General features: G+C 39.2%; 4 protein-coding genes across 7 annotated transcripts in view; 1 reads left to right on the top strand and 3 right to left on the bottom strand.

Moving 5' to 3' along the window:
• Positions 1–1,182, bottom strand: part of LOC122358126 — a 4,874-nt gene extending 3,692 nt beyond the window's left edge. The window contains 3 exon segments of the mRNA XM_043257909.1: positions 2–308; positions 667–780; positions 1,112–1,182. Of these exon segments, the coding sequence (XP_043113844.1) occupies positions 2–308; positions 667–780; positions 1,112–1,166 (476 nt within the window). The 5' untranslated portion in view covers positions 1,167–1,182.
• A 997-nt stretch (positions 1,183–2,179) lies between these two features.
• On the top strand, positions 2,180–4,312 carry LOC122357214 (glutamine amidotransferase-like class 1 domain-containing protein 3A, mitochondrial). 3 transcript variants are annotated; one of them, XM_043256510.1, is made up of 6 exons: positions 2,210–2,260; positions 2,447–2,517; positions 2,698–2,807; positions 2,899–3,070; positions 3,630–3,831; positions 3,920–4,312. In XM_043256510.1, exons 3-6 carry the CDS (start codon positions 2,700–2,702, stop codon positions 4,110–4,112), a joined length of 675 nt encoding a protein of 224 aa, XP_043112445.1. In that variant the 5' UTR covers positions 2,210–2,260; positions 2,447–2,517; positions 2,698–2,699; the 3' UTR covers positions 4,113–4,312. The 3 variants fall into 3 exon arrangements, with proteins under 3 accessions (XP_043112442.1, XP_043112444.1, XP_043112445.1); XM_043256507.1 differs by lacking the exon at positions 2,447–2,517 and having other exon boundaries at positions 2,180–2,260; positions 2,695–2,807; XM_043256509.1 differs by lacking the exon at positions 2,447–2,517 and having other exon boundaries at positions 2,185–2,260.
• Positions 4,313–6,104: 1,792 nt separating this feature from the next.
• Positions 6,105–9,025, bottom strand: LOC122357279 (probable alpha-ketoglutarate-dependent hypophosphite dioxygenase). 2 transcript variants are annotated; one of them, XM_043256592.1, is made up of 8 exons: positions 8,959–9,025; positions 8,614–8,666; positions 7,971–8,203; positions 7,236–7,488; positions 7,040–7,131; positions 6,815–6,954; positions 6,600–6,704; positions 6,105–6,509 (listed from the first exon to the last, which is right to left on the bottom strand). In XM_043256592.1, the coding sequence occupies exons 3-8, from the start codon at positions 8,098–8,100 to the stop codon at positions 6,417–6,419; spliced, it is 813 nt and encodes a 270-aa protein (XP_043112527.1). In that variant the 5' UTR covers positions 8,101–8,203; positions 8,614–8,666; positions 8,959–9,025; the 3' UTR covers positions 6,105–6,416. The 2 variants fall into 2 exon arrangements, with proteins under 2 accessions (XP_043112527.1, XP_043112528.1); XM_043256593.1 differs by lacking the exon at positions 8,614–8,666 and adding an exon at positions 8,828–8,880 and having other exon boundaries at positions 8,959–9,017.
• A 713-nt stretch (positions 9,026–9,738) lies between these two features.
• Positions 9,739–11,308, bottom strand: part of LOC122357281 (trichohyalin-like) — a 5,619-nt gene continuing 4,049 nt past the window's right edge. Inside the window, exon 6 of the mRNA XM_043256595.1 lies at positions 9,739–10,502. Coding sequence (XP_043112530.1) covers positions 10,287–10,502 — 216 coding nt within the window. The 3' untranslated portion in view covers positions 9,739–10,286. The remainder of the gene's footprint in view (positions 10,503–11,308) is intronic.

The raw sequence follows: 11,308 nt of genomic DNA, 5'->3' as shown, positions 1-11,308 counted from the left end.
GGCGGTGGCTGCCTGTCCGAAGGCCGAGTCCGCAAGACCCGCGATCTGATGGGCGCACGCTAAACATATGCTCAGGGCGATGAACGAGAGCACGACCTCATGACATAAGACAGCAGCGATGCAGATGACAAGCAACGCCAGAGTGAAAGCTGCGAGGCCTGGCACCATGGCATCTCTCAGCGCTGTGCTGCCCTTTATTATGTTTTCGCCCGCGAGTATGTGCACTAAACCTGAACCGCACCAAAGGGCTGACACTGTCAGACACAGACTACCAAAGAGTACATTGTGGGATTTGCTGCGTTGAACACCTGGATAAAAGGACAGTGAGATGGAGAATGAAGGAAAAGGGAGGAAGTTTTAAAAAGGATGCGTTTTAAAAGAAAGTATTCAAAGTTAGGCTACACAGAAAGAGTTTAAAGGTGTAAAAAAAAANGAACAGCAATATTTTAAATGTGTCATGGTGCCACGTTGTCAGTGTACAAATACTTTCTTTCACCTTCTATTCTACATTTTTTTTATTTCTCCATTATATTAAGACAACAAAAAGACTTGAAACAAACTTGAAAAATAACAATAAAAAATATTAATTTTCTCAAATTGTGTTGAGTGATTTTTTTTTATTATAATTCGATCTGTGAATGTGATTTGTATTTCTGTGACACACACCTGAGTAAGCCAGCAGAGCAGCGAATATGAGGAGCAGAACTCCTAAAGCTGTGTTTGTGATCAGAGCTGTGTCTGGAGAGCTCGCGTAGTTGTTCACCAGAAGCAACAAAGAACCTGTTCACAAAACATTCCATTATTATTATTATTATTATTATTATAGCCTATAAGCGTTACCAGCGTTAGTAAAAAAAAGATTACCAGTGATAAACAGAATCAATCGACTATTATATCTGTTTTCAGATCAGCGGTGTAGTTTAAGTAGTACACACGTTAGTTTTGCCCTGTACAGGCGTTAGGGAAATAATAAGTAATCCGTAAACAATAAGCGTATATAATATTCGTAATGCAAACATTTTTAAGTCGAAAACTTTTTTTTATTTAGTTAACATTCGAGTTAATCACAAATAAATAGTAACGTGTTCTTCGTCTGTTTTCTTCCACCTACCCCCAGCAATGCCCAGGACTCCGATGGACAAGTGCAGTGATTCAGACTCCGCCATCCTCCGTCAGACGCGCTCTTCTCTCGCGCGCGCGGCTTTATACAGCGCGCCGTGACGTCATGCGACGTGACGTCAGACACGCGCTTTCAAAAGCCCTTTATTTCCTTTTACCCTGGAGTTTCCTTAGTCCTTTATACTTACTGCTGAAGAATCACTACATTTCTTCTTCTAATACAAAACATTTTAAATCTGATAGCCTGTATTCATTCAAACTTTAAAGCGATTAGGCTATAATAGAAGCAATTTTAGCCTACTTTTTTAAAAAATATAAATGACGTAAAATGATATAAACATTTTGAATGAATGCTGACTTTTTTATAGCAGAAAAATATTTTACATTTTAGAGTAACATTAAATTGATCGTTATACATGTATTTCTAATGAATTAATGAAACAATAAATATAGAGCTCAAAATGAAGATAAGACAATCATGAAACTTTGTGGTTGCCATATTCATAATTAATGTGAAATGCTCTATGAAGACACCTGGGTATACCTGAGAGGAATGGACTTTATACAGAATTAATGAATAAATAAATAATACTGAAAAAGCTGCTGCTGCATTTGTAAGTGTACTAAAGCTTAAAAATAAAGGTGCTTCACGATGACATAGAACAATCTTTATGTCTAAATGGTTCCATAAAGCTCCTTTAACATCTGAAGAACCGTATTTGCTTATTTGTTGGCGAAAGAAGGTTCTTCAAATTATAGAAAGGTAAGAAAGAGATGGTTCTTTGAGGAACCTTTGACTGGTTCTTTGTAGAACCAAAAATATGTATTCTGTGGCATCACTACAAAGAACTTCCTGAAGCACCTTTATTTTGATCTTTATATATCATCTATTTCACAGTTGCCCTCTTACAGTGTGGTTAATATGCCACCAATATAAACACAGGTGAACCAGGTATGACTAAGCACAGTCTGTACAGGAAACCAGACACAATAGCCTCATTTTCCTTCCAGGAACACGCCTCCATGGGAGGTACTGTCCCGGCCCAATATAAGCCAGCACTCAAGTGTGTGTGTGACAGAAACACCCAGAAAGACACACACTTGACTGCTCAACTCCACTCAGCTCCACTCTCTGAACGAGGTAGGCTGCTGCACTGCTTTAAACGACTAGATTTAACACAAACATTAAGGTTGTTAAACATAGAAACATCTTGTGTTATTTTATCAGTATGCTATTTTCTGTATTAAAGCTGATAAGTTGTTCTTTAATGCTGCTTCAGAATGCAAATCACCATTTCATAAGTAATAGCCTGTTCCCTGAATGCAGTTTCTGTTCCCTGCGTGTTTACTGTGACTCCGTGGAAACTGATCTCTTGTTACCTGGGCAAGATCTCTAGGGTGCGAGGGATATGTAAATATTTAATTCTGCCATCTGTTGCTTACTTGCGGTATCTTTTCTCAGTGCCAAGAAGAGTCACTTATTGTTCGATTGAATACGTGCAGTCAAAGACACCCGGTCTTAATAGTGCATCTCTCTCTCTCTCTGTGTGTGTGTGTGTGTGTGTGTTCGCGCAGCAGGCATGGCGAAGCGCGTGGCGGTGATTCTGTCCGGCTGCGGAGTGTACGACGGCACTGAGGTTCACGAGGCGTCTGCTGTGATGGTGCACCTCAGCCGAGCGGGGGCCAAGGTAACATCCGGGCTTCCTTTAAACCCCCCAGACACAAGCAGAACGCGTGAAAGGAAAGCGAAAGCGAAACTCAGCCGCCTGTGCTTCGCAGGTCCAGATGTTTGCGCCCGACGTCGAGATGATGCACGTGGTGAACCACTGTGAAGGAAAGCCCGTGACGGACACCAGGAACGTGCTGCAGGAGAGCGCGCGCATCGCCCGCGGTGACGTCACAGACCTGGCCGAGCTGCAGGTCGGCGCCTTTGATGCGCTCATAATTCCAGGTAATCAAAAGACACGCCCCCTGCGTCAAGGATATGTAAAAACTGAAAAACTGTCATCGTTTAGAAATAAAAGGCCATTCCTTACCCTCCGCTGTTTTAAGTTACTTGTGTAACTGGCTAGCATGGGTACAAACATGAACCTTTTTTTTGTACTTCATTTATATTATTACAGCTTCCAAGAAATATATAGGGTTCATGATATACTTATGTCTGTTACTAACAGGAACCTTTCATCACAATCCTATTTTTAATCCAGGGATTTTCCTCTCTGATAATGTTCTGATGTAATAAATCTCAATTATGTAATAAGTTAACCATAATAAACGTAGCCAGACTGCCTTCAAGGAAACAAGAAAAAAAGAACAACTATCTTGTAAGACTAGTCCAGTCTAGTTTTTATGTAACCGACCGTGCCAGTAAAAGCTGTTTATGGGCAAGCAAGGAAGTGCTGAGTTCAGAAATATATAATGACATCACATACATCAAACGATCAAGGAAATGTTTTTTTCTTGCTTCACGACCTCGTTAATATTAAATGAAGTCTTAATGTGCCGTACAGGTGGATTCGGAGTGGCTAAAAACCTGAGCGACTGGGCCACCAAAGGCAAGGAGTACTCCATCAAACCTGAGGTTGAGAAGGTCATTAAAGCTTTCCATCAGGCCAAGAAACCCATGGGCATGTGCTGCATCTCTCCTGTGCTGGCAGCCAAAGCTATCCCCGGGTGTGAGCTGACCGTGGGCCACGACTCCGAGTGTGAGAAGTGAGTCAGGAAAACTGGGCTCTGGGGATGGTAAAGCTTGAGAGGTGCTTTGGTTCTGGACTCAGTGTTGTCTTTCTTGCTCTCGCAGGTGGCCGTACGCTCAAGTGGCTAAAACCATGTCTGAACTGGGCTGTAAACACCTGAACAAGAACGTGGGTGAGGTGCACGTCGACTCCAAGAACAAACTGGTGACCACGAGTGCCTTCATGTGCAACGCTCCCATCCACGAGATCTTCGATGGGCTGGGTGTCATGGTCAAAGAAGTTCTCAAACTCGCCTGACTTTGACTTTTCGCTGTCTGAATATTATTACATACATATATGTGTATTTATTTATAAATGAATAATGATGTTGACCCAGGCAAAAAAAGCGAGACCATTTCATTTTCAGTAAAACAGGGCAGACATACTGTCAGTGTTTGTGTTTTTGTGGTAGTCTATTATAAATAAAACTGAACTGACTTTAAACATCTGTCCAAAAACGTCTTCATTCATGCGTTACTGTGTGATGTTTATATCATTATAGACATGGTTAAGTAGTATTTTATGGTATGTAAGTATTATTTAAACTTTTATTTAACACTGACTTCATTGAGACAAACCCGAAAAGTGTACTTGATTTTAATAAATATTTAATTTAACATAAAAAGTGGCAATAAATAACACATTTGCAAAACAATGTAAAAAAAAAAAAGAAATATTAAGAGATCTCTTTTCTTGTGCTCAGCTTCAATGTCATTTATCCATACCATTTCAATCAAAGACCATTTCAATTTGTCTAAAAAAAGTATTGCGCTTAAACTTAACATATTGCACATAAGTACTTTCTAGCATGTTTGGAAAATGTGGTACATTTAAGCATGAAACTAGTAACCATTTATATCCTGAAATGGCTCATCTAGGTGTCCTGGTCTCAGATGATCATCATCTCTGGGTGCTGATCCACCATCCGATCTGGATACGGAATGAGAAACAGAATAAGAAAGAAACAGACTAATATTAGCACAGATGCCATTCTTTTTTCACGATGTGACAAGTACATTATGTGTTATGGGGAGTGTTCCCAGTTTCGGCTGATTTAATTAATGCAGCCTAGCAATCCTTTAATGGATTTGAATAATAAAAGTGTACTAGTGTTATGTGTAGGCTAGGTTAAAAAGATGCGTCTTTAAACTAGATTTAACAGAAAACTATTAACAGAGCAGCCATCGAGTTTTAAACAGTGTTCTAGATTATTACATTTTAACAGAAAACTATTAACAGAGCAGCCATCGAGTTTTAAACAGTGTTCTAGATTATTACATGCGGGGGTTTTTGGGTCCAATAATTAGCACTTCCATTTTTTGGAATTTAGCATTAAGACGTTACTCATCATCTAGTTTTTTTATATCGACTATGCATGCTTTTGATTCTCAGTTTGTTGTGTATCACCAGGCTGCACTGAAATATAGAGCTGAGTATCATCAGCCTAGCAGTGAAAGCTAACACCATGTCTCCTGATAATATCTCCCAGAGGTAACATGTAAAGTGTGTCTCTCCACGCAACATGCTCCTCAGCAAAGATAAGCTCATCCCAGGGGTCATCAAACTTGATTCTGGAGCAACGGTGTCCTTGCAGAGTTTAGCACCAAATTGCCTCGACATACCTGCCTCCGAGTTTACATTTTAAGACCTTGATTAGCTGCTTTAGGTGTGTTTGATCAATGTTGAAGCTAAACTCTGCAGGACGCCGGCCCTCCAGGACCAAACTTGGTGATTAGCCTTTTAATTCCTTCCTGTGGGCTAAGCTCCTATTGAAATCTCCCATCTCTTGCATTTGTCTTACACGGATGACCAGCCTTTTTTGGCGGACTTGAGCCATAATCGAGAAATCAGATCTGGAATGTCCAGTGTCTATGTGTGATATATAGAGGTTTCAAGACCAGATTTCCTAACAGCTTATGTTGGTGGAAACACTCTTTTGACTACTGTAAAAAGACATACAGTGAAAAAACTCATCTGAAAAAGCATGGACAGTTGTTTTTCACGTGTGATATTATTGTGTATGCGTTTGTAGGCCCTTTCAACAATTATGGGAGGAGAGGATTTAAATGAAAGGTTTGCAGTAGTGAGTATAGTAGTCTTTGGGACTTAATGCCCTGGAAAGCATGTCTTAACCCATATTGCACTGAACCTGGCTGCAATATCTTGGTGGATTGCATTATATGTTGATGCTGTTGGTCTGTCTTTTCTCTGTTTGTTGGAATCATAGGCAAATGACGTAACATCCAGAGGTGATTTTAAACAGTTTATTAAATATTTCAGATCAGTTCTATATTGAGAAAGTGACAGTTAAAGGACACATACATTTCAGAATGCTAAAACACATAATTTCCTGAAAAGCCTTAAAGATACATACCCAAACTGTAAATTAAAACACATAAATATAAATATAAACTTTCAAATTGTATCAAGCACTTAACTAATAAGAAAAAACTGTAGAAAAGCTCAAAGCACTTTCATTTGACATTCACAGATTGTTTGAGTTTAATTAGTTTGTAAAGCCAAAGCACCCATGTTTTAAATAAAGAGGTCAGTATAGGCCGGTCACAGTTTGGAGGTTTTGTTGGAGAAATGGTTGTATTTGTCAACACCGCTGACCAGCACCGTGGCAGGAAAAGTCCTGGGACGCTCAGGGTCCTGTCAGAAAAACACACACATATTTATACTCATACTTTTTCCAGCTATATTTCTGTGAATATGTCTATGTTAGCTGTAAGAGATGTTTACCTGGATTGGATAAGTGCATGTAGGGACATATCGGATCACATAGCCACAGCGCCTTCTATTAGATATGTTAGGATCACTGGCATGAACCAGAAGTCCATCATGGATCTAAATCCAGAAGCAAACTTGAATTAAACTCAGATATAAGCTTGTCTGGATCGGTAGTGTTATTTAATCAGACACTGTATAGAAATATCATGACAAGTATGCATACTTACAGACATCTGACCAGCTTGAAGAGGGCATAAGATGGCCTTCTCGGTCTCCACTAGCTCCTCTGGGATCTCCTGATTGACGCTCAGCATGTTGCCAGCTCGTTTGGACTGATAATGAGGCAGAAGACCAGAGTGGTGGCTTCCTGTTGGGGAATAAGTTTAGACGTGTTACAAACCAGACAGAGCGACACTATCCATCCTGCATGCAAACAGAGACAGCGGTCAGACCTGGAATAACCTGCAGTGCTCCGTTGTCCTCAAGAGAGTCATCCAGAGCGAGCCAGACAGACAGAACTGGACCTCCATCAAAACCCCAGTACCTGGAAACCAACATAAGATGATTACTGAATTCTGGGAATGGATATCTAAGCCAACAGAAACCCATAATATTGTATTAAATTCTCTTCTGTGGAATTGTGCTTACTTCATATCCTGGTGCCAGGCCACAAATGGCATCCCGTCGGTCTTCTCACAGGTGTTGTTCGATTGGATGACACCGCTGCTTTCTTGCATTTTATGCACTGGATATTTGCAAATGAATCTGGAGTCCAGCAGGATGACGTCCGGGCCCAGAACCGCTGTGATCGCCTCTAGAAGCTTTGGGTGCTTAGCGAGATCCATCACCCAGTTACAATCCTTGTGGATGTTATGAAGGCTGTAAGCGGTGTAATCTTCTCCTGTTGAGGAATACTTGCATTAATTCAAGTCCAAAGGTATGAGAGTGAGGATAGCAAAATAAAAGAATCTGTGATGTTTTATACCCAAAAACTCTTAATACAGCGGACTACCAGTAAACTTTATAAAGAAAATGTTGACAAAAATTGTGAGCATGGAGCACAAAATCAGTCATGAGTAGCATTTGTAGCAATATCCATGTTATCCATTTTTCTTTTATGCCAAAAATGTATAGGATATTAAGTAAAGATCATGTTCAATGAAGATGTTTTGTAAATTTCCCACCATAGATATATCAAAACCTAAATTTTGATTAGTAATATGCATTGCTAAGAACTTAATCTGGACAACTTTTTTTCTCAATTTTCTCATTTTGTTGTATCTTCAGCCACATTTTGTCCTATCCTAACAAACCATACACCAATGGAAAGATTATTTGTTCAAAAAACCCTTGTTTTTGTAAGCGGACAGGGCTGAAGCTCACCATGTTTTCTCTCCAGCTCAGCGAAGGCGTCCCGGGCCTGCTGCAGTTCTTCTGGGCTCAGGATGGGAATGGCCGACATGTACCCCTGCTCCTCGTACAAGGCCTGAATCTCAGCTGCGTCTCTCTTCATGTCTAAAAATGCAGTGAAAGCTCCGCTTGTCTGGTGGAGATGTGCTAAGAACGCCGTCTCTTGCTTTCTTCACTTCTCAAGGGCTCAAGCTCAGCTGTGCAAACTACACAGGGACAGAAAAGCTGTTTTTATAACCGGGACAGAAAGATGGGAACCAAAACTTTGCATCCACCTTCAGTCATTTCTCTTCTCGACCTCTGAAAACCTCCTTGTTTTGGCTCTACTCCACCCCACTTATTCATGACACATTTATTCTGGGTTGTTTACGCAGGAACAAAGCGCTCTAATGTGACTGGAGGCAATGGTCCATGAGCAATTAAAAGGGAAGAACATGCTACTCCTAAACGCAACGAGGGTGGAGGTGAGCCTCAGTTAGCTGGTCTGGTGAATGCTGGCAGCAAGAATGCTTACTCATGACTTACAATCTGTTTAGCTGACTTATTTTCATTGCTAAAGTTCAGTGAGTGTGTGCAGACTGAGAAAAACAAGAAGAAGAAGAAGAAAAAAACGCACCTGAGTCAGAAAGATGTTGATTTGCTATAGCACCTGGTCTCGGTTGGAGCTGTCTACAAAGTNAGGTGAGCCTCAGTTAGCTGGTCTGGTGAATGCTGGCAGCAAGAATGCTTACTCATGACTTACCATCTGTTTAGCAGACTTATTTTCATTGCTAAAGTTCAGTGAGTGTGTGCAGACTGAGAAAAACAAGAAGAAGAAGAAAAAAACGCACCTGAGTCAGAAAGATGTTGATATGCTATAGCACCTGGTCTCGGTTGGAGCTGTCTGAAAGAGCAGCATAAAAAAATGATAAATCTATAGAGGAAAGTATGGAAACTGAATCGTAGGGAATTCAGCCAATACCTGTTCTTTTGCTCTTCAGGCTGTGTCTTCCTGAGATGTCTTGCTCTTTACTGTCAAACTGAGTTTATATACAATAAGCTGTGAATTAGGCTCCTCCTCCAAAATGACATCATGGCACACTTTACTAGTTTAGAGTTTTGGGGGAAAGGAAATAACCACCCTGTCATTCATGTTTGGGTGTGTAGGTATTGTATACCAACTATGTTGCAATATGTTGAGCTAGTCAACTAATGATGCTGGAAATTCTAGGACACCATTTCCTCTTGTGAGTAAGATTCTTTGTGTTCATCTGTAAAAGGATAATACTTACTCAAGAACGCTGCCTTTGTTTTCTCTCTCACAATGATTGTGACCTACATGTTCATCTGCTGGAGACATTACAGCATTACAGTAAAGCAAAATCTTTTATTATATATATGAACAGTAACCCAAACCATAGGTACTTACTATACATTATACTATTTATTTCATAGTAAATATATTTGTAGCAAAAGCCAACAATACACTGTATAAGTCAAAATTCTACATTTTATGCCAACAATCATTATCTGCATCTATAGTCTATATTATATCTATCTATAAACCCTTCGTGACTGGTTTAGCAGTCACATTTTTATTTAAATAGTAAAACAAAAACCATTAATAATAATATCATCATGAATATTAAATAATGAAACAACCAAAATGCTGTTATTGCCAATTTCTTTCTTCAATATGATATGTCAGTGTTTATTTAATGTAAAAAACCGTAATCAAAGAACTTGGATGACACACATCAACATAGGTCATTTAGTTTTATTTAAACAATATAGTATAAAAAACAAATAATTCTTAGGACAATTCTAATACATTATAATAACACATTAAAAACCTAACCTATATAACATGGGTTATGTACATTGAAAGCGCAAATACAGAGATCAACTTCACTGAATGAGATTGCAACAAGTTTTCGTTAGTCATTACGAATGAGCTCAATATATGGAATTCCCACAGCAGTGGGCTTCCTTATTGTCAAATTTCTTAAATCGTTTCCTTCTTAAAGTGTTTTTCAGCAATACGTCAGTTAATATTTTGCCATAAAGTCAGCTGACATATTAACAAAACCAAATGATTCGCCTTGGCCGTGTTTGCTATCTGACACGGATTGTTTGAGTTTCATGTTTTCCTTCAGTGAAGTGGCCCAGATTTATTTACATTGAGACGATACTCAAAGTGCACAGTTTTCACACAGTCATTGTACAAACACACAAATGAAAGAACATCACATAAAGATGCAAACTGAATTCTTAAGGATGCGAAGTAGCTTGTTTAACGTGATGGATGGCTCAGGGGAAGTCCAGCTGACCGTGATGCTCACAGTGTTTGGGACAGACGTATCCTTCTCTGGCCTTTCTCCTGTCTGACCGAGGCCGGTCCTGCTCGTTGTTGCAGCGATGCACCAGAACCGGGTCTTTCTCGGCTGGAGATTTTTTCATCAGCAGTCTCTGGAGAATGCGTTTGTCTGAGCGCTCCTTCCTGAAATCATCCTCGTACACCTTCAGCTGAGAAGACCGACAAGAAGACGTTTAAACACATATAGGAGATATCTAATGCCGTTTGTGTTTTTGCATTATTCGACTATAATGATACAGAAATTAATTTGAAAATACATTCATATTAATATTAACATGCACATCCGGTCGTCAGTCCATAAAACAGAAAGGGAAGAAAAGAGAATGATCAGGGTTCCTGTGAAACACGGTCTATTTTTAGTGTGTGAGATGCATCATCTCCAGTATTAGGTAACTTACTCTTGAAGAAAGAAATGACTTACTAGCTACTAATTATGCCAGTGTAATTAGATACTGTGCTAATTATTTCTCTAAAAAGCACTGCATTACTTATTACTTTGTAATTCACAGATCAACCTCGATCAGCTGAACAATGACTGAATAGACATTAAACTTATCTCGCTATTTAAATTAATATAAAATGACATAAATGATTCTTGAGCTGACCGAATAATTCACTATTAAAAATAAATGTGCTTCAAAAGGATCTTCACAGCGATGTCATAGAAAAACTATTTTTCAATCAAAGAACCGTCCATTTCGTACCTTCTTATAATCTGAAGAACCTTCTTTTGCCACAAAGAACTCAGAAAGGTTCTTTAGAAGTTTAAGGTTCTTTATGGAACCATTTAGACAAAAACATTCTTCCATGGCATCATGAAATCCACAATGTGTTACATTACTATTTTTATATTAAAATCTCCTGAATTTTAATATAAAATTTTTATGTTAAAATCAAGATGCTTTTATTAGATAAGCAAAATGATTTAATATATTTACTCTTGTTTCCAGGGGAC

Source organism: Puntigrus tetrazona, chromosome 14 (assembly GCF_018831695.1).
Source record: "Puntigrus tetrazona isolate hp1 chromosome 14, ASM1883169v1, whole genome shotgun sequence".
Taxonomy (NCBI): Eukaryota; Metazoa; Chordata; class Actinopteri; order Cypriniformes; family Cyprinidae; genus Puntigrus; species Puntigrus tetrazona.
The sequence above is the reverse complement of the archived record's forward strand: the minus strand, read 5'-3'. Positions and strand labels throughout refer to the sequence as shown.